This window comes from Cinclus cinclus, chromosome 5, assembly GCF_963662255.1.
Source record: "Cinclus cinclus chromosome 5, bCinCin1.1, whole genome shotgun sequence".
Classification (NCBI taxonomy): Eukaryota; Metazoa; Chordata; class Aves; order Passeriformes; family Cinclidae; genus Cinclus; species Cinclus cinclus.
In genome coordinates, this window is record NC_085050.1 from 51,474,380 (window position 1) to 51,493,674 (window position 19,295).

General features: G+C 39.3%; 1 protein-coding gene across 1 annotated transcript in view; it reads left to right on the top strand.

The window, feature by feature from the left end:
* The first annotated feature begins 1,634 nt into the window (after positions 1-1,634).
* TACR3 (tachykinin receptor 3) overlaps positions 1,635-19,295 on the top strand; it is a 37,439-nt gene continuing 19,778 nt past the window's right edge. The window contains 4 exon segments of the mRNA XM_062493809.1: positions 1,635-1,725; positions 1,966-2,422; positions 16,403-16,591; positions 18,316-18,466. Of these exon segments, the coding sequence (XP_062349793.1) occupies positions 1,635-1,725; positions 1,966-2,422; positions 16,403-16,591; positions 18,316-18,466 (888 nt within the window).

The window sequence follows — 19,295 nt, forward strand, 5'->3', positions numbered from 1 at the left end:
AAAGGTGGAAAGCTACAGCGCACAGGGTTAGGTTTGTACTCTGTGGCTTACAGCCATAAGAAAATCTTGAGTGAAGCTGGTGGAATCAAGAGCTGAGTGTCCAACTCTCTGCTGTAACTAGTCAGTCCATTGTTCCTCACTCTCTGGAACCACTGTTTGAATTTTTTCATCTCTCACACTCACAGAGATTCTCTACCATGCCTTTCTTCAAGCTCACCTCCAGGGAGAGGAAGAAAGAAGAGGTAGGTGCAAGATCTCGAATTCAAAATGGAACTGTGAGATTAACTCCAGTGACTTTCCTATTACAGTGAACTGCAGTGCATGGGTAGGTTCCAGATATGCTGTAGCACCAGGTGATTTATAGCAGAGCTTCTGTGGCTTTCGGCAAAGCTTCTAAGCCTGATGTGGGCAGCTGCATGCACGGGGTAAGTTGGTAAAAGCTTATACAGAAACACCCACAATTACATTCACTCAAATTAAAACTGCAATGGAGACCTGAAAATTAAAGTGCAGGCACTGATTCCACAAGGTAAATACATCAGGGAGGAAGTGGTACACAGGAGTATTTAATTTTTGAAGCTTTTGTTTAAAAAGTACTGAATGTGTCAGTGGTGATAGGGATATCAAATAGCTCCTGCTGCTGCGATACAATTGAAACCTCTGCTGATGAGAAGTAGTAGCTCTAAATTGTTGAAACACGAAAGATTGGCACTAAAACACATTTTCCCCCTTAAGACTGCAGCCTATTGAATAACAAAGGTTTGTTAGCAGAAGCCCCTTGCAATCAACCCTTGCATAAAACATGCATTCCTAATGCCAGCTGTTGTTAACATACTAACAAGAAAACTGATTTTGAATGTGAAAACATCGGATGTTAGATTTCCTCATTTGCCCTTTTCTATCATTATAGAAATCACTGCATATTAAAATATTGGTTGCTCAAAATAATAATAGTACTAAGTGTGAAATACATGCAAATCAGGAAAAAGAACTAAAATATTTTTCCAAAGACACAACAAAAACAAATCCCTAATATTCTGCCTACAACTAGGGACACCTATGTTTAGGGCTGCATACTTTTTCAGTAAAAATCAGTAACTGCTGAACATGCAAACGACTTTATAAGTCTTGATATCTATTATGTATTACAGAATGAAAAGTGACATTAGAGAGCAGCAGAATGTATTTGTTTGTCTGAAAGAGTCACTATCATAAATCCATAAGTAACAGAATGGTTTAAAGGAAAGTGTGTACTAAATGAAAAGAGAGCAGCAAAAAAAGCAGCTCTGAATTGATTTGGAATAAATTCATCTGGAAAGAGCTTCAATAAAAAAGGCAGCCTCAGTCCTGGGAATTTCTGATTAGCCCTGCAAATACAGGGCAAAAAGACTATTTTAAAAAGGAAGCACAATAATGAAACTTCAAGCAAGACAATATAAAACAAATCTATCAACATAAATGAGATGAGAATTCATTTTCCCTGTGATGCTTTCCACAGCTCCTGAAAGTGCCTGCTACTGAAAACGAATGAAATAAAAGGGGAGGGAGAGCAGAGGGAGAGGTGTTAGCTTACCAGCCGATGGAGCTTATTGCTCCACTCCCTTTGTGACGCTGGGAACTCACAAGCCTATAAAATGTGCCTTGGCTCCCAGTCCCCTTCTCCTTAAGCAAAATCAAAAGCAAGAGGCTGTACAGAGGAGAAACAGGATACTGTTCTACTCCGAGGTAGCTCCCCTGACATGTCTGTTAGAGCATTTCTAACAGTTTGAACAGCATAGCCAAAGATTTTTTTCTGGCAGAGCTCTCCTTCCCAGTACCTGCTGTGCTGCCTTACTTCCCCTTTTCCCCCTTCCCTCTTCTTATCTGTTTGTGGGGATTTTGGAGGGTTGGGAGAGGGAGGTGGGAGAGGTACATCATTCCTGGAAGAGAGGAGAGAAACACCCAAGAGGACTTCAGTCCCCACAGGCAAGTGGAACATGAGCATGAGTAGCAGGTGGAACGTGAGCCTTGCTGAAGCAGGCGATCCCTGGGGACAGGCTCTGGAAGCACCAGCTGCAAACGCTTCTGCCCCTGTAACCTCCTCAGCAGGCAACTTCTCCAATCAGTTCGTACAACCTTCTTGGCGCATTGCCCTGTGGTCTCTGGCTTATGGTGGCGTGGTGGCAGTGGCCGTTTTTGGAAATCTTATTGTCATCTGGATTATCCTGGCACACAAGCGCATGAGGACAGTGACAAATTACTTCCTGGTGAATCTGGCCTTCTCTGATGCATCCATGGCTGCTTTCAATACTCTCATCAACTTCATCTATGCGCTGCACAGCGAGTGGTACTTTGGAGAGGCTTACTGCCGCTTCCACAACTTCTTCCCAATCACAGCCGTCTTCGCCAGCATCTACTCCATGACAGCGATCGCTGTGGACAGGTGAGAAAAAAGTTTAGGAGGGAGAGATTGAGATCAGATTCTCTGTCAAAATAAAATACAGATATAACAATCATAGTGATGAGCTGAAAAGACCTCAATAGTTCATTCACTGTGCTCCTCTGTGTTTCTTTAGGATCTCTCCCTAACACACTTTTTCTCCTGGTCTTTGGTCTTTCTCCTTCAGTCTTCCATTATTTTTATTCTTCTGCTCTCTTTTATAACAAACATTTCCTCTCTCTGACTTCAGCTGTTTTCTGTGCTCCATCTTTCAATACATATTCTGTAACAGCAACTCAGGGTTTTGCTTCCCACTGTGAAAACAGTCTGTCTCTCAGCCAGGCATCTAATATATACTGATAAGGAGTTGTAGAGATTGTGTGTAAAGGGAGAGGATTTCAAATTTCCCTCTTCTCTGTATTTCTGCAGATGGCAGAAGCATTTGCCTCCTCTTCAGAAATCACTTCAGACCCTGTTTTTAATAGCTTTTCTCACAGTCAGCTCTGAGATGCTTTGTGCCTGCTGATTTTAACTAATGAGACTATTTACATTGCCATCTGTGCATATCTGGAGGGCTGATAAGAACATAGTTTCAAAGTGCTCGGGTGTTTTTTTCTGATTTCTTGAAGCAAAATAAAGCTTTGTGATTGTCAAAGAAAAAAGGTCAGGGAAAAACTTTACCTTTGTACTCCTCACAATAATGGAATAAGACAGATGTAGCATCCATGCAGCAAAGGGGATACATAGCTGCCAGGTTTCCTACACAGATGAACTGAAGGACTCTGTTTCTCAGACAGCGCTGTGAGAAAGAAAATGTATGTTTCTTTTTTATTGTTTTCACACTTGCTGTGCTGGAGAGATAACTTACTGATTTTTTTTTAATTTTATTTAAAAAAAAAATAGATTGATTTATATTTCAGGTCTTTTATTCCTTTTGGCAATGCACTGAAATTACTCACTGAACTCCTTTCTACATATTCAAATCACATTATACATCTTTGCTGAATTGACTTGTCAGTGCTGCAGTATTTTCAAGTGATGCTAGTTACAATTTTCTGAGGTTCAGTCTACCTTCTGAAATGTTATTTGTCATTTCCAGGTACAAAGACTGGGAAACATTGTTGTGCCTTTTGTGCTTGTGGACAGGTTCATAATATTACTTTTCTGTTTGCCCTAATAATTGCAAGTTTTTGGTGGCATTGTCAGCTAGATGCATTTCTGTTCTGTAAAGCTAGAAATGAAAGAGCAAATGAGATTCTTGGCAACTCTTCTACTTTTCTGTTCTGGGGATGGGAGAAGACATGAAGAAATCATTACACTTTCCTCCAGTGATGTATCTTTTCAACTGTTAATCCCCATTAAAAATTGAGAAGATAGTGCAACGCCAGTGCTACAAGCTTTGACCAGGCAAAGATTTCATTCATTGTTTTTCTGAGTTTTGCTTAAGATTCTCATCTAGCTTGAGGTTTTCAGAAACAAAAAAGGGCTTTAGTTGAAGTATTTAACAGTTGGAGCTGCATATTTAATAGTTTCTGCTGCAGTTCATCAAGTCATTAGCTGAGCAGTTACTTGGATGCTCTGAGAAATGTTTTATTTCATTTTTCCAAACAAAATTATCCACAGAGATGTAGTACTTTACTCTGGCAGTTCCTACATTTATGCTACGAAACTGGGAACAAAAATTAATGCAGTTCCTTAGGAATCCAAACTGCATTTCTAGAGTGAGAGAAAACAATTTTGCTCCGCACTGACTAAAGTGCAATGGACAGATACATATATTGGAAATGTTTTCCTTGGTTTAACAATGCAAAATGCTGGTGCTCAGAAGTAAGTAACTACTGTTACTCTGATCTAGTTCTTTTCTCAAAATCCCCTGAAGAAATCACAATTTGCACCCCATTACATCCTCCAGGTTCACCTGCCATCAAAGGCAAATTAAAATCTTCCCAATGAACAATGCCACAGCTATGTTTAGGTGAGCTCTCTGTAGTACCATGCAGCATCAGGTAAAATAAACAGAAGAGCAGCCTATCCCTCCTTCCCTATTCTCACTGCTATTCCTTTTTCTTTTATTCCAAATCACACCTGTTGCATTCAGTGCCTTTAAACATTCCCTGGCTACCTCTGCAAAACAATTCTGCCAAGTTAAGGAAATCTAAGGGTCAAAATGGATCCCAAGCAATGTCCTTGGATGTACAGACTGCCCTGTTCCAGGCAAAGATCTGCTGGGTGGATGTATTAAAAAACTTTGGTTCCCATTTGCCTTTAGTAAAAATTCAGCCATTTTAACCCACTAAATACATCCTTACACATTCTTTTAACTAAAATATTTAAAACAACAAAAGCTACAAATTAGGATAAACCTGCTGAGGGAATTGAAATGATAGGATCAGATGATTTTCCTTCAGAAATTGTTGCCATCCCAAAATACTAAAGGTCGTGGATTGTAAACCACTAAAAAGTATGTTGCAATATGCTCCACTGGTTGCTTTAGAGCATCTAAATGTTCATAGAGTATAAATGTGTGACTGTCAACCTGGACATCACTGAGCAGAGGTCATGGGCAGTACATGTTTCCTTTCACATCTGATTCTGTAGGACATTCTAAGTTGTGTGAATTGTGAGATTACAGGATTGACACAGAGTTTTGTGGACTAGGCACTTCCTGCAGTGGGAGTGAGCTGCATCTGGAGCTGAGGATGAAAGATCTGAGACTGGATATCCTGGTCATTGAACACAGACTCAAATTTGTATGGGGTTATTCACACTTCTAACCATCCCTTCTGGGTGGGTTTTCTTCCCCCTGCTTTCTCCTTCTTTTCCAATAGGCTGCTTGCAGTCTACTGCAGAGATGCCACAGGTAGCTTGAACTGAGTTGTTTCAGGCACCAGAGGCAGCACAGATTTTATACTGCTTCAAGGGCATTAATTCCTGAATTCTTCTGTAGCTTGTGCTGCACAGTTGCACAGTTACATTGCTTCCAGTGCAACAGTTCCTTTAGCTACATTATGGGGATAAATTGGTAAACAGTTCAAGATAAACTAAATAGGAGATAATTCTGGAGCCTATATGCCCTTGTCACTGACCAGTGCATGATCCTAAAGGGTCCACCCATGATCCTAAACTCCACCTGTGATCATGGCAATACAGTGTATGACTGCAGTATGGCTCTTGGACATACTAATGACAGTAGATTACACAGAATTTAGGCCATCCAGCCATTGAAGACCTGCTGTCCTTTCCTGTGAGACCTTAGCATGCAAAAAACGTGGTTCAGGGTATGCCAGCAATTAATTTTGAGTCCCAAGATTGCTTCATTATAAAACCATTACTTTGTGTAGGCCTAAAAATTCTCTGCAGATACCTAATGGTTACACTGGAAGTTTGGGGGTGTAGCAATATAGCACAAAATAACATGCCTTCAGTAGGGCATTTAGTACTATGCAATTTTTTCCTGTTTTTAGCACATTTACTTTTACATTACTTTCTCAGTTACTTTTCTCTCTGCAATTCCATAATAATTTTCTCATATTAATAAATGTAACTCTTTGTAAAAGCAACTCCTCTGGATTTAAAAGTATTCTAATTGCAGTGGTGAGTAGTTGTTGATCCTATTTATATCTTACCATTTCTTTCTAGTATGCCAGCAAGTTTTTGGTATTTTAAGGAAAAAACCCATTTGTTTTATTTAATATGACTCTGTATTTAATATTCAGTTATCTTTCTCCTCTTGCACAGTCTCCTCTCGTTTTTATGAACCTTAGTATTACTTTGTTTCTAGCATACATATGTATGTCCTTATTCAATACCTGTCATTCCAGTTTCCCACCTTATTTTCTCACTTGTTATATCTCTACAAAAGCACACATATACTGGGTCAGTTTTCTTTTTTTCTGTGACATTGTTCAGTTACTGATGGCTGTTAATAATCCCTCTATACTCTCAAACTCCAGCAAAAGTAGCATGATACAAGCTTGTAACAGAAGACAGATATGAGACATAAATACATGATTCACCTTATAAAATAAAACCCAAACTCATCATACGTACACACACTCACATCCTCAAAATATCACTCTTCGATCTCTCCAGGTGTATTATGTAACACCAGTTATTGTCATAAAATAGTACCACAAGCCCTATAAATTAATGTCACTGAAATATTGAAGTAGGCAGTTGGCACACTGAAAAACGTCTTATCTTTCCAGTAGAATACATTTTGGTATCAGTCTCTGCCTGATTTCCCATTCCTGGGACAAACTGCTCAAGGCCTTCATGCACCATAAACATTTTAAACTGATATTCCTTCCAAACTATCTATTATTTGACTGTTATTAAATATCTGTTACCCACCTTGTATGCTCAGAAATACTAAAGTACAGGGAAATGTGTATGTGTAAAAATGATCACAAACATTTCTACCAGGCTGAGATATGGAGTGCACAGGGCATGACCCTGTGTTTTGGTCATATGGTAGTAATGTCAGCAGAAAATGCACATCAAGAAGATCTATTGGTACTTGCATCCTTGAACATGAGCCTGGCACCGAGTGTTTTGTGCTTGGCTCACTGGTGAACAGAGGAGGCTGAAGCAGTGGCAGACAGGAAACCTGCAATGCCCAGCCAGCTGACAGACCCGGAACAGAGCTCAGCTCAAACAGAACTGCAGCCTTTGGCCCCTATCTCATTCCCTCTTCGTCAGATTGAGATGTCTCAAAGCAAATGGTTTTCATATAAAAGAAGTGAGAATTTGCACTGAAGACTTGTGACAGAGAGATGAACATCAGAACAAGAAATACAAGAAAGGAGATTGAGTTTTTTTCAGTTGCTTGTGCTTCACAGGCTAGAGATCTTCCCGTCATACCTGAGAATATTTTCACCAGAAGAAATGGATAGCGCTTGTGTCCATTTTTTTCCCATAAGAGGCCACTTTACTGTTAGCTGGCTCTTCCTAAAGCCTTCAGTGCCGCATAACTACAGAAAACACTAGCTGCCATACTCCACTACCACACTAAAGTGCAGTACTAATGGATGACTTGAAAATCACGACTTCAGGAATCAGCCTTGGTCACTGCATATCATGAAGGGGAAAAATTCAATATATACTTCAGAAATCATCACTATGATTTCTATTCTTACTTTGCTAGCAAAAATATGGAATTCAAAGAGGAAAGTATTTGAAAGTGATATTTGAAAATGAAATTTGAAAATGAAGCTCATCTTATTTGTGGGTTCCAGTATCTGGGCTGCCCTCTGAAAAATACTAGTTCTCAGAACTGGAGAGAAAGCTCAATAGGAGGGCATAAAGGGTTCAAATACCAAAAGCTGAAACACGAAGGACTCTCTGTCATCTGGGGGTCTAAATATATTTTTTTGGATTTGACAATTCCCTTTCTTTCTTTCCTAGTAAAGAGGTGAAATCATTTCTGCAGAACCTTTTGATGCAATGGCTACAGGATTCAGCATGCAGAGGCCTGGGGAAAAGAACCTTTTCTTGCAATGGTACAATTTCACTGGGCAAAAAATAGAGGATTTTTTGCAGTTTTGGTGAAAAATCACATCACAGTTACATTATTAATAATGTACTGGGGCCGTCTGGGAAAAAAATACGGGTGTAAAAGTTATTTTTTTCCTTTTGCTTTGTACTGAGTAAATACTCTATTTAATAAGCTGCTTTCAAAAGGTGCTGTAAAATAGAGGTTGATATACCAATATCTTGAGAAATATAAGCAACATTTACAACAGCAACAAGCCCTGTCTTGTTCCAGACAGGAAATATCCAATAAATTTGAAACCTACATTCAAACAGGAAGTTCATTATAGACAGAGTCTTAGCCTTAAAATACATGCTCTTATTTATAATTTAATGAAAGCTATTAAAATATGTCCTGTGGTTTACTATGCAATGTAGCCTGTGGTACTTTTAAAAGTTAGTTAAGGGTTGGGGTGATGAGTTTTTTGGGGAGAGAAGTTTGTTTTATTTGTTTATTTTCTTAAATATTATTGCCTAAATGCATGTTTTTCTGACTAATTTACCAACCAGGAGAGAAAGTTGTATCATTCACATATTTGGGATTCCCTAAAATAAAATTATTTCAAAATAACTGCAGAAACAAGAAGGAAGCCATCCAGATGACAGTGGTTTTATGCAGCTGGAGCTGTTTCTACTGGCTTTGCACTGATACTGGTCCTCGACAGCCCAGGTAGACAATATGAAAAGGAGATACAGAAACCTTCCTGTCAGGGGAAGTCAGTCTGTCATTTTATGAGACAGACCGAAGAAAAGTCTTATCCCTTTTCCATCAATAGACATAGGTAGAGAATGCATTGCATTAAATCAATTACATACTCACAAAAACCTAGCTCATTGTCAGTTACCAGGTCCTCCTCAAGTAGAAAGCATTGTTTATGAGAGCTCAGCCATACTGAAGACTTTCAATATTACTTGGTTTAGGTTTTAGTTAAGAGGTTAGTCTAGCAAGACATTGGAAGCTACTCCTGATTTCAGAAAAACTTCAGTGTTTTCCCCTGCTCAAAGCACGACTAGCCATTCACCCAGAGCAACACACATTCCTCTGGGTAAATCAAGGCCAAGTTATACCCCTGGGATACTGCCCACTGATCTCTCAAATGTGCAATGTGTTCTTCTGTCATGTTGTCACACACCTCCTTTATGGTGTTAGCTTTAAGGTGAACACGGCACAACAGACCCTTCAGGGCACCAAAACCAGTCTTTCTCAACAGTGAGTTATAGTCCTATAGAAACGCTCACTCTTCCTGCAGAGAAAATCAGACTAAATAAATTAATACAAACCAGTCCCAGAAAAGGAGCTTTGCTCTAGTAAGTAGCAGAGAGCGATTAAAGAATACAAAGGTTAATGGTTTAGTTTTCATCATACAAAAAAAGCCTTTAAAATCTCAGTTCATTCCATCACCTTTATTCTATTCTGTATAGCTTACCTTTCTGAGGATTTTGCACAGCAATTTTCTAAATAAGGGCAGGGAATCATAGCAATTTCCCTAGGTTTTTTAAATACCAGTTGATTCTAAATACTAAGTCTCAAAATCAGCTTCTGTCTTGAGGGAATAACACCTTCTGTGTATTCATGAAAGAAGGATGCTCTGCTGTCTCCTGTTGACAAACCACTTACATGCAAGCATTATGATTTTTCTCTCTTCCTCTGTCAAGTTCCAATTTCATGTTACAATCAGGGATGATTACATTTTTCCCCATGTGAGTTTATAAACACACTGTAAACAGGTGAAACAAATCAGTTAGGATGATTAAAGGCTTCCAACTGTGTCTCCAGATGGGCATTTGTAAGATCCAATTCTGAACATCATTTTGTTTTAATAACATCTTGTGTATTTTTGCCACAATTTTCTAAATGATGTGGTAAAGATGAAAGGTTTTCCTGGCTGTATTAGCCAGTGTATACTATTTTACAAAAAGACAAATTAGGTTTATTTTTTTTTTATCTTTTCTATTGTTGGAACCACAATACACAAACTTCATAAGCTTTTATAGTATGCAGCAGCTATTTGGCTCATGTTACTTGAAAACTGTAAGAGAGATACATGATTATGCTGCTACTAAAACTACTGGCTTAAAGAGTTTATCATTGTTATTCAAAAGAAGACTGTCTCTATTTTTGTTTCAGAGAAAACAGGTTTTCTTGATTTGGTGAACCCAAGACATGAGAAGAATCTAAATTGTAGACTCTAGACAAACAGAGCAGTTCAGAAGGGAACTGGATCTGTTCTGACCCCGGCAGCTAAGAAAAGAGTGCAGCAGCAAGTACACCATGATGCACCAGCCATTATACCATGCAGCCTAAATGATTTCTCATTAAGCTCAATGTAAAGTCTCTTGCTGACTTCATTAATAATCAGTTAGGGACAAAGATCACTACAAGATAAAGCTGTAAGAGATGTGATGACAGTAGGATGTAATATGGTCACAAAACAAAATCATGTGCTAATGATGTGCATATGAAACCTAAAAATGCTTTAGAGTCATACACAGAAGAACATGGTGCAGTTGTTGAGCAATCCACATGACTGGAAGCACTGGCTTGAGACTCTAGCTGCACATATTTCCATCCCTACATTTCTAAATCACAGAATCACTCGGTTGGAAGAGACCTCCAAGATCACAAAGTCCAACCCATGCCCTAACACCTCAACTAAACCATGGCACCGAGTGCCACATCCAGTCTTTTTCTAACACATCCAGGGATGACGACTCTACCACCTCCCCAGGCAGACAATTCCAGTACTTTATCACTCTTTCTGTAAAAAAACCCTTTTCCTAATATCCAACCTGTATTTCCCTTGGCACAGCTTAAGACTGTGTCCTCTTGTTCTGTCGGTTGCTGCCTGGAGAAAGAGACCAACCCCCACCTGACTAAAGCCACCTTCCAGGAAGTTGTAAAGAGTGATAAGGTCATCCCTGAGTCTCCTTTTCTCCAGGCTAAACAACCCCAGCTCCCTCAGTTGTTCCTCACAGGTCTTGTGTTCCAAGCCCCTCACCAGCCTCGTTGCCTCCTCTGGATGTGATCGTCTCAATGTCCTTCCTAATTTGGGGGGCTCAGAACTGGACACAGCACTCAAGGTGTGACCTCACCAGTGCCGAGTGCAGGGGAAGAATGACCTCCCTGCTCCTGCTGGCCACACTATTCCTGATCCAGGCCAGGCTGCCATTGCCCTTCTTGGCCATCAGGCACACTGCTGGCTCACGTTCAGTCAGCTGTTGATCAGTACCCCCAGGTCTCTTTCTGCCTGGGCATTGTGCAGCCACACCGTCCCCAGCCTGTAACACTGCAGGGGGTTATTGTGCCCAAAATGCAGGACTCGGCACTTGGACTTTGTAAACCTCACCTTATTGGACTCTGCCCGTCCATCCAACCATTCCAGGTCTCTCTGCAGAGCCCTCCTCCCTTCCAACAGACCAACACACACTCCCAGCTTAGTGTGGTCTACACATTTACTAATGAAAGACTCAGTACCCTCATCCATGTCACCAATAAAAATACAGAACAGGACTGGCCCCAGCACAGACCCCTGGGGGACACCACTGGTGAGTGGCTGCCAGCTGGATGCAGCACCATTCACCACCACTCTCTGGGCCTGGCCACCCACCCACTTCTTAACCCAGCCAAGAGCGCTCCTGTCCAAGCCGTGGGCTACAGCTTTTCCAGCTTATTCCATCTTACAGTTATTTTCCAAGTACAATGTTTTGTTGGGTGGGGTAATAATGATTTTTGCTTGTTGTGATAAATGAGTATAATGAATTAATTCTTTACAGCAATGTATATTTTACATCTCTGCTTTTTTTGTGTGCAATAAGCTATCTGTGGCACTATCAGCAGCTTCCACTGGAGTGAGAAAGCATTAGAAGTCACATCTTTAGATTAAACCACCTGAGTGGGAGTTCAGAGGTTTTATTCAGCAGGGAGTCACTGTGCAAGCATGATGACAGAATGAACAGTTAATGTCCAAAGACTGCAAAGGAAATTGGCACAGCACCCCACTGAAAAAATGTCTGTGAGGCTCCAGAATGCTTTTCAGTGGTGTAACAAGCCTTCAGTTGCTTGTAGCCATTAGAAACCCTTCTTCTCAATGCCTACCATCTTTTACTGTCCTTGGAGATGAGGAGTGGAGAGGTACAAGGTCTACATATAAATATCACAGAACATGGTGAACCTACAAGGGTTTCTGCATTTGTCACTGGCTTCAGAACAACTGCATAAATTTTGGGCACTACAACATAAAAATGACATTAATCTACCCAGAGAGCACCTAGGGGAGGACCACAAGGCTGGTCAAAGGTCTGGAGAAGCCTCATGAGGAGTGGCTGAGATCACTTAGCTTGTTCAGCCTAGAGAAGAGGAAACTGAAGGGAGATCTCACTGCAGTCTTTAAACATCCTCACAAGGGAAAGCAGATGGACAAGCACTGATTTCTTCACTCTCCTGACCAGTGACAGGACCTGGGAGAACAGCATGAAGCTGAATCAGGGGAAGCTTAGGTCAGGTATCAGGAAAAGATTTTTCACCCAGAGGGCACTGGAACAGGCTCCCCTGGGAAGTGGGCACAGTACAAGCTTTTCTCAGTTCATGAAGTGTTTGGATAATGCTCTCAGGCACATGATGTGATTCCTGGGGATGGTCCTGTGCAGGGTCAGGAGTTGGACTCAATGATCGTCATAGGTTGCTTCCTACTTAGCTTATGCTATGATTCTGTTATGAAGTTCAGACTGTTTGAAAGAACTGTGGAGTGGCAGAACAGTCTATAAGACAGACAACATCGGAGCATCCAGGAAGTCCTGCTGTTCCCCTTGAATGCTGTTTATGGTTGGCTGATTACAGAGAAAAAAACTCTCTGGGATAAAACTTTCTCCCGTACACCTGCAGAAGCAGAAGGGCTTTCCACCACACATCCACACTGCAAAAATGCTCTGGTTTTATACCAATCCCACTTACCTTGTAATCCCTGCTATGCTACAACTGACTTCTGTCATGTCTTTTGCTCTTACATGACCCCCAGTTTCCTTTCTTATTCTCTACTCTCTCAACACAATTTCTATATGTTGTTATTCTACAATTCTCCTTTCTCTGTTTCTCCTATTAGTTTCTTTTTTTTCTCTTTTCACTTCTATTTTTTTTTCATTCAGCAAACTACCCCTCAGACTCTGTTCTTTTGCTAGATCCTATGTCTCATCGTTCTCCCTTTCACACCTGGCCTACTCAAACACTTCTATTATTTCTACACCATGTTCAGCACCATTCAGTGCACTATTCAGACAGCATGTCTACTCTTTCCCCTTGTAACTGGGATTTTACCATCCCTAATATATGTAAGGATGTAATACAGAGTAAAAAAATTAGCCATAATGACAGACCATGAAGTATGACAGACACCTGTCAGTTACAGGGAATTGTAATATACAGGGGCAATGCACTCATCATACATACACATTATCCCATCCTTAGCCTCCTTACCTCGCTGTTTTTCTGAGCAACACCTAAGCATGGAACCTCTAGCCTGTGCTAGCAGGAGCTTTCATTCCTGCTGGAAACACCCTTGCTGAATGGAGAGAGAGCAAAAGCAAGAGCCAACTGAAAAATTAGCTTCTGTTACTTCAGATTGAGCCTAAAGAGATAGACAAACTCCTCTTTGATACCTGTAATGGCAAGATAACATTTACAGCAAACAAAATCATAAGCAGGAACATGTGTGTCTCCTTTGGAAATGACAACTAACAGTGCAGGAAGAACTCAGTTCTTTTCAAGGCTTCTTTTGGCCATAGAGATAATATTCAGATTCTGTTCAAACATGGAGGTAGATTTTGACCTGAAATGAAGGGTCATTCTACATTTTCTACTTTACTTACTTGTGGCAATGACAGCTTCTCCAAGAAAACACTACCAAACATGTATGACAAATCTGAGTGAATGTAAAAATTGCAGTTACAAAGTAATATCTCACTATGTTAATTAAGCAATTTTGTTTCTAAGAAAAGCCATTTAGAGAACTTAGAGAACACACTGTAATTGTTAGTGTACTGGCAAAGTAGAATAACTTAAATTTGTTATCAAAGGCTCTGTAACAGAGCTGTCAATACTCTCTTCAGCTATACCTATCCTGCACAAAGATAGTATTTAGGGAATAGCCGAAGTTCCCCTACTTCCTTCCCATTTTATTCTTTAGAATTACTGCCTGCTACATATTTGTAATGGATCTTGTGCAATAGCTAGGCTGTCAGTTTATCACTCAAATTTGAACTTCAAAGATAAATAGCCTGCTTTTCATCTGATCCTTGTCCTTTAACTTACCTTACTCAGACAGCCAATTGTTAAAATTTCCATCAGTACAGCTGTATGAGTCATTTCACCCAAACAATCCATGTCTTTAAAGGGCAGACTGGGAGATAAAACAACCAAATTTTATCTCTGGCAACAAGAACTACTGTTGGTATCTACTGGGAGTAAGAATAATATAACTGGGAATAAGAATAATGTGAATGTAACAGAAATCTGACAATAGCACATAAAATAATAGCAATGTGCAATCTGAAGGAAAGTATGCAATTTGAAGGAATAATTCCAGGTGAAAAGGAGATGCCTTAAGAGTCTCACAAGCATGTGAAAATGCTTATTTGTTTACAGCTTATCACTTACTACAACATCATCAAACATTTGGACAGTGCTGGCACAAAAGCCGGCTCAATTTGAAAGACAGGGCTCATAATTATAAACCAGACTTCTTTACCAAGCAGTACTTTTTGGAGGAGAAATGAGCTACGTGGTAGAGAGTGACAATCCAATTACTGTTCTCAAGAAACAGAAAACACCCAGCACTCAAATAAAAGTATTTCATAGTATGCAATACCAAAAGCACCAGTTTAGCTAAAATAAAAATAAAAAAACAAACAAAACAAAACAAAACAAACAAAAAACAAAAAACAAAAACAAACCTAACCAAACCAAACCAAAAAAAAAACAAAAAACAAAAACAAACCTAACCAAACCAAACCAAAAAAAGGGCACATGAAAGAGAGGGGAACTGTGAAGAAAAAATATCAAAGTGCAGTAAAAACAAAAAAATAACAAACTTGAAATTCTAGATATGGAAATAGATGATTCAGAACTGAAGCTGTTTTAGATCACTCACTGTGTTTCTGATAGTATTTGGATGTTTCAAGATATTAGGGCAGTTATCATGCCCACTAGAGAAGGCATAGCACTATTATGACCAATGTTGGATTTATCACACATTTTATCATTAATTATAAACTGAGATAGCTTTGCTAAAACAAACATCTGTTCTGTAATTACTCACCTGTCATGCATAAAATTTCCAAAAAAATAAGATTATCTTGAGTGAAATTTGTGTACCACAGCAGGTAAATATGGATGCAGAAGATTCCTGCACAAATTCTTATCAGGAACATTATCTTACAAATACTATTATTGTCTTGTGGCTAATGTCTGTACCTAAGAATCTTGGGCAAGTCTGCCAAGAACCTAGATGTGTACTGTAACAATTAAAATACATCACTCCTCCCTTAATCTGAAATAAGTAAGTGTCTTTTAATTGCAGCAAACACAATATATTCATCAAAAAATTATTGATATAAGTTTTCTGTCTCACTTGTTCCTTGTATTTGTAACAGAGATCAAAAGAACAAAACAAACCTTGTTTTCCTATTACTGTCTGTCTGTCTATATGCTTTCTCTCATTGATTTTTTTTCCTAAGCACTTACATTGTAATTACGTACACTAAACTTTTTATTATTTTTTTGTATGCTCTTCTAAGGTTACCAGCATACATGAATTGCCAATACAATTATGGGGCAGCAAAAAGAATGCTATCCTACCTAGGAACACAGGAACTGAGAAGGCACATGAGATGTTTTCTTGCCTCATATATTTATTTCCCTTAGTGCTTTTACCAGTTCTAAACTGGCTCTTCAATCAGTCTCTGTACAAATCAGTTGCTCTGGTGTTCTTTGGCAGACAATCTGAAGTCAGTCTATCTCTCCTGAAATAAATACATGCGGACTTATAAGATTCCTGTAGCTTTGGGACAGGTGACTAATAATGCTGACAGCTTGGCTGTAAATTTTCCTTTTAGAAATAAATGCTGTATGACCCAGGAGAGTAACAGAGGATCCAGCTGCACTGTTGCTTTTTAATCAGGCTGTATAGTTACAGAATGGTCTAACTCTTAGCAAAATATTTTCTCTACTGATATACATATGATTAACTGTGTGTCCCATGGCTGCAAAATAATATCCAATGAACCTTCTTCCAGGCACTGCCTTCACTGGAGCTGAACCACACAAAGAGCACAGTGACATCAGAACTGAAGACAAATATCTGCTTTTACACTTCTCTTTTATCGTAAACTTTGGCTGATGCCAGATACATATGAATCTCTGAAGATTTCTTACACAGATGTTTTTGCTTTCTTTTACAGATACATGGCCATTATTGATCCCTTGAAACCTAGGCTCTCTGCAACTGCTACCAAGGTGGTCATTGGGAGCATATGGATTTTGGCATTCCTGTTGGCCTTTCCCCAGTGCCTATACTCCATAACCAAGGTGATGCCTGGGAGAACTCTTTGCTATGTAGCATGGCCAGGTGGTCCAAAACAGCATTTTACGTAAGCTTTTGTTCTTTTAAACTTGTGCATAGTGGTGTCTAGACTTGCAATGGACTTGGCAAAATCTCTAGTGTTGTACAGATCTCCTACACACAGAATAACTAACAGCTTTAATCACTGAGAAACACAGAGCCAGTTTTCTAAGTAAGGATGATAAAGCATTATATGTGATAAACAGAACAAATTCATTCTCTTCCACACCTCTGAGTGTGCTCCCTCCTGTGCTGCACTTTTACCATCATTGCTCAACCTAAGATGGCTACTTTTATACAGAGAGAGATGGCCAGAATTGGGAACATAACATGCAATTCAAAGCAAGCTTCCTCTTCATCCTAACCAGAAAAAACAAGAATTTCTAGTCTCTCCTTAGAATCATTTAGTTTGGAAAAAACCTCTAAGGTCATCAAGTCCAACAACTAGCCTTACACTACCAAGTCCACCACTACACCACATCACTAAGTGCCACATCTATGTGTTTTAAACACATCAAGGGATGCTGAATCAATTGCTCCTCTGGGCAGCCTGTACCGATGCTTGACAACACTTCTCATGAAAAACATTTTTCTAATATTCAGTCTAAACCTCCCCTGGCACAGCCTGAAGCCATTTCTTCTTTTGCAACTAGTGAGAAGAAACAAACATCCACCTCACTACAATCTCCTTTCATGCAATTGTAGATAATGAGAAGGCTCTAACCAGATTTTTTTCTCTAGATCTCTTCATGGGAGGGCTGAATTTTATCACTTCATTCTGTTACAATATCACAATTACTTATCTGAGATATCAGTCCAAAAGAAAAAACTGAATAACCTGTAACTGGTTCTTCTTTCTGAAAGTGAGACTGTCAGTCAATTAACTTAAATATATCCTATTTGTCCCTCTGGTAGAATTAGGAATAAGGGGCTACTTAAGCATCTGTCCTTTCATGTCTTCACTGATATTTAAGAAAAACATTGTGTTCAAGGCTGAAAGCCTGTGTAACCATCTAGAATCAAATTTGACCTTTTGCTCTTTTTGAGGCAGGTGAAAGAAGTCCTGGTCATATGTAATTTTTATCACTTTAGGAGACATACACAGACATTTCTCTTTAGGGCAGGAAGGTCACACTCAGTGACAGCTGAGGATTCTTCACTCATCATTCTCACTAGGATTTTATCTGAAGTTGGCATTTAACCAGGAACTAACAGGAGGCAAAAGAAATTATCTTTGTTTTCCCAGTGCTTACATCAGCAGTGGTGACTATACTGCACACTGTGTTGATCTGTGTGGAACAGATCTGCCATATGAACAACAGTGGGTAACTGGTCTCTTATCAGGGTCTTTGCATCAATATATCACTAAAATACTTATTTTCCTCTTTCATTTATGGTCCAGACTAGAGCTCCAAATGCCCTCAGGATACCTGGCTGGGCAATTAAATTAATCTAGTTATGGACAAACATACCTTATTCTGCAGTCACTAATCATGGTAACTGTAAGAGTCATTCATAATATATACTAGAGGAGACTCAGCATTAGACACACCACAAAGCACTTGCATTAAAATGTACATAACTTTGCAGTGCAATTCAAGACTTTCAAAAAGACACTGAAAACACCAGGGACTAGCCAGTTAATATAAAACATGCTTTGTGCTAAAGTAGCAGTCTTGACTTCTAGCAGCCCATTCCATCACTATAGCTCCTCTGAAAGCACTTAACCACCTTAATACCTTTTCATTGCAGGTATCATGTTATTGTGATTGTGCTGGTCTACTGCTTTCCACTGCTTGTCATGGGCATCACTTATTCCATGGTGGGAATTACCCTCTGGGGAGGAGAAATACCAGGCGACACATCCAACAAATATCATGAGCAGCTCAAAGCTAAGAGAAAGGTACTGTCCCAGTAAATCCCACTAAGTGAATACTTACAAAATCACCTGCAATTATGTGGACACATATCACAGTAATTTCTTTCAGAAACACCAAATCACTTGAAATAACAGTAATGAGAGATCTCCTTCAATACAAAATTTGATTAACTTCAACAAGTTGTCTTCCTGTTTCAGGCTGTTCTTTTTGTATCTTTCATGTTTGTCATTAAATAATGGAAACATTTGGGTTTTAACTTCTTGCTCCACATGTAGCAGCACATACTGTGTCTGCTATGTGGAAACTAAGGTAAAATGTTTAGCCTTCACAGAGTTAAGATACTGCGTTTTGAACAATGGGCTAGCAAACCATTAGCTCGTTAGGTAGGTTCTCATCCTACTGAAACAAAAGTGAATCTTGCTGCAATTCTCAGGTGATATTTGAGATAAGCACTGTTCAGCCTGTTTGTAATAAATAAATTAGATTGTTGAACAGTATTTTTTTGTGAGACATGCAAACAAGTTTTCTTAGATTTTTTTTTTCAATCTCTTTCACTGTAGATATTAAACTAACTAGACCTAGGATTGCTTATGAACTGAGTATTTGAATTTCCCCAGTTCAGTTTTCCTAATGTTGTAGTGCAGTGAAGGTTTCTTTCCTATAATATTCTTTCTCTTAGCCTAACTTTCATTATTTAATAAGGTGGCCTTCTGCTTTTTATTTCTGACAAGCTTTTTTTTTATCCAAAAACATATTTAACCTTTCAGATTTGAACAAATGGTACCCTAATATGAACTTCTAATCCACAATTGTGAGCACATTTTAAGTTGCTCAGTTTGCTTCCAGATACTG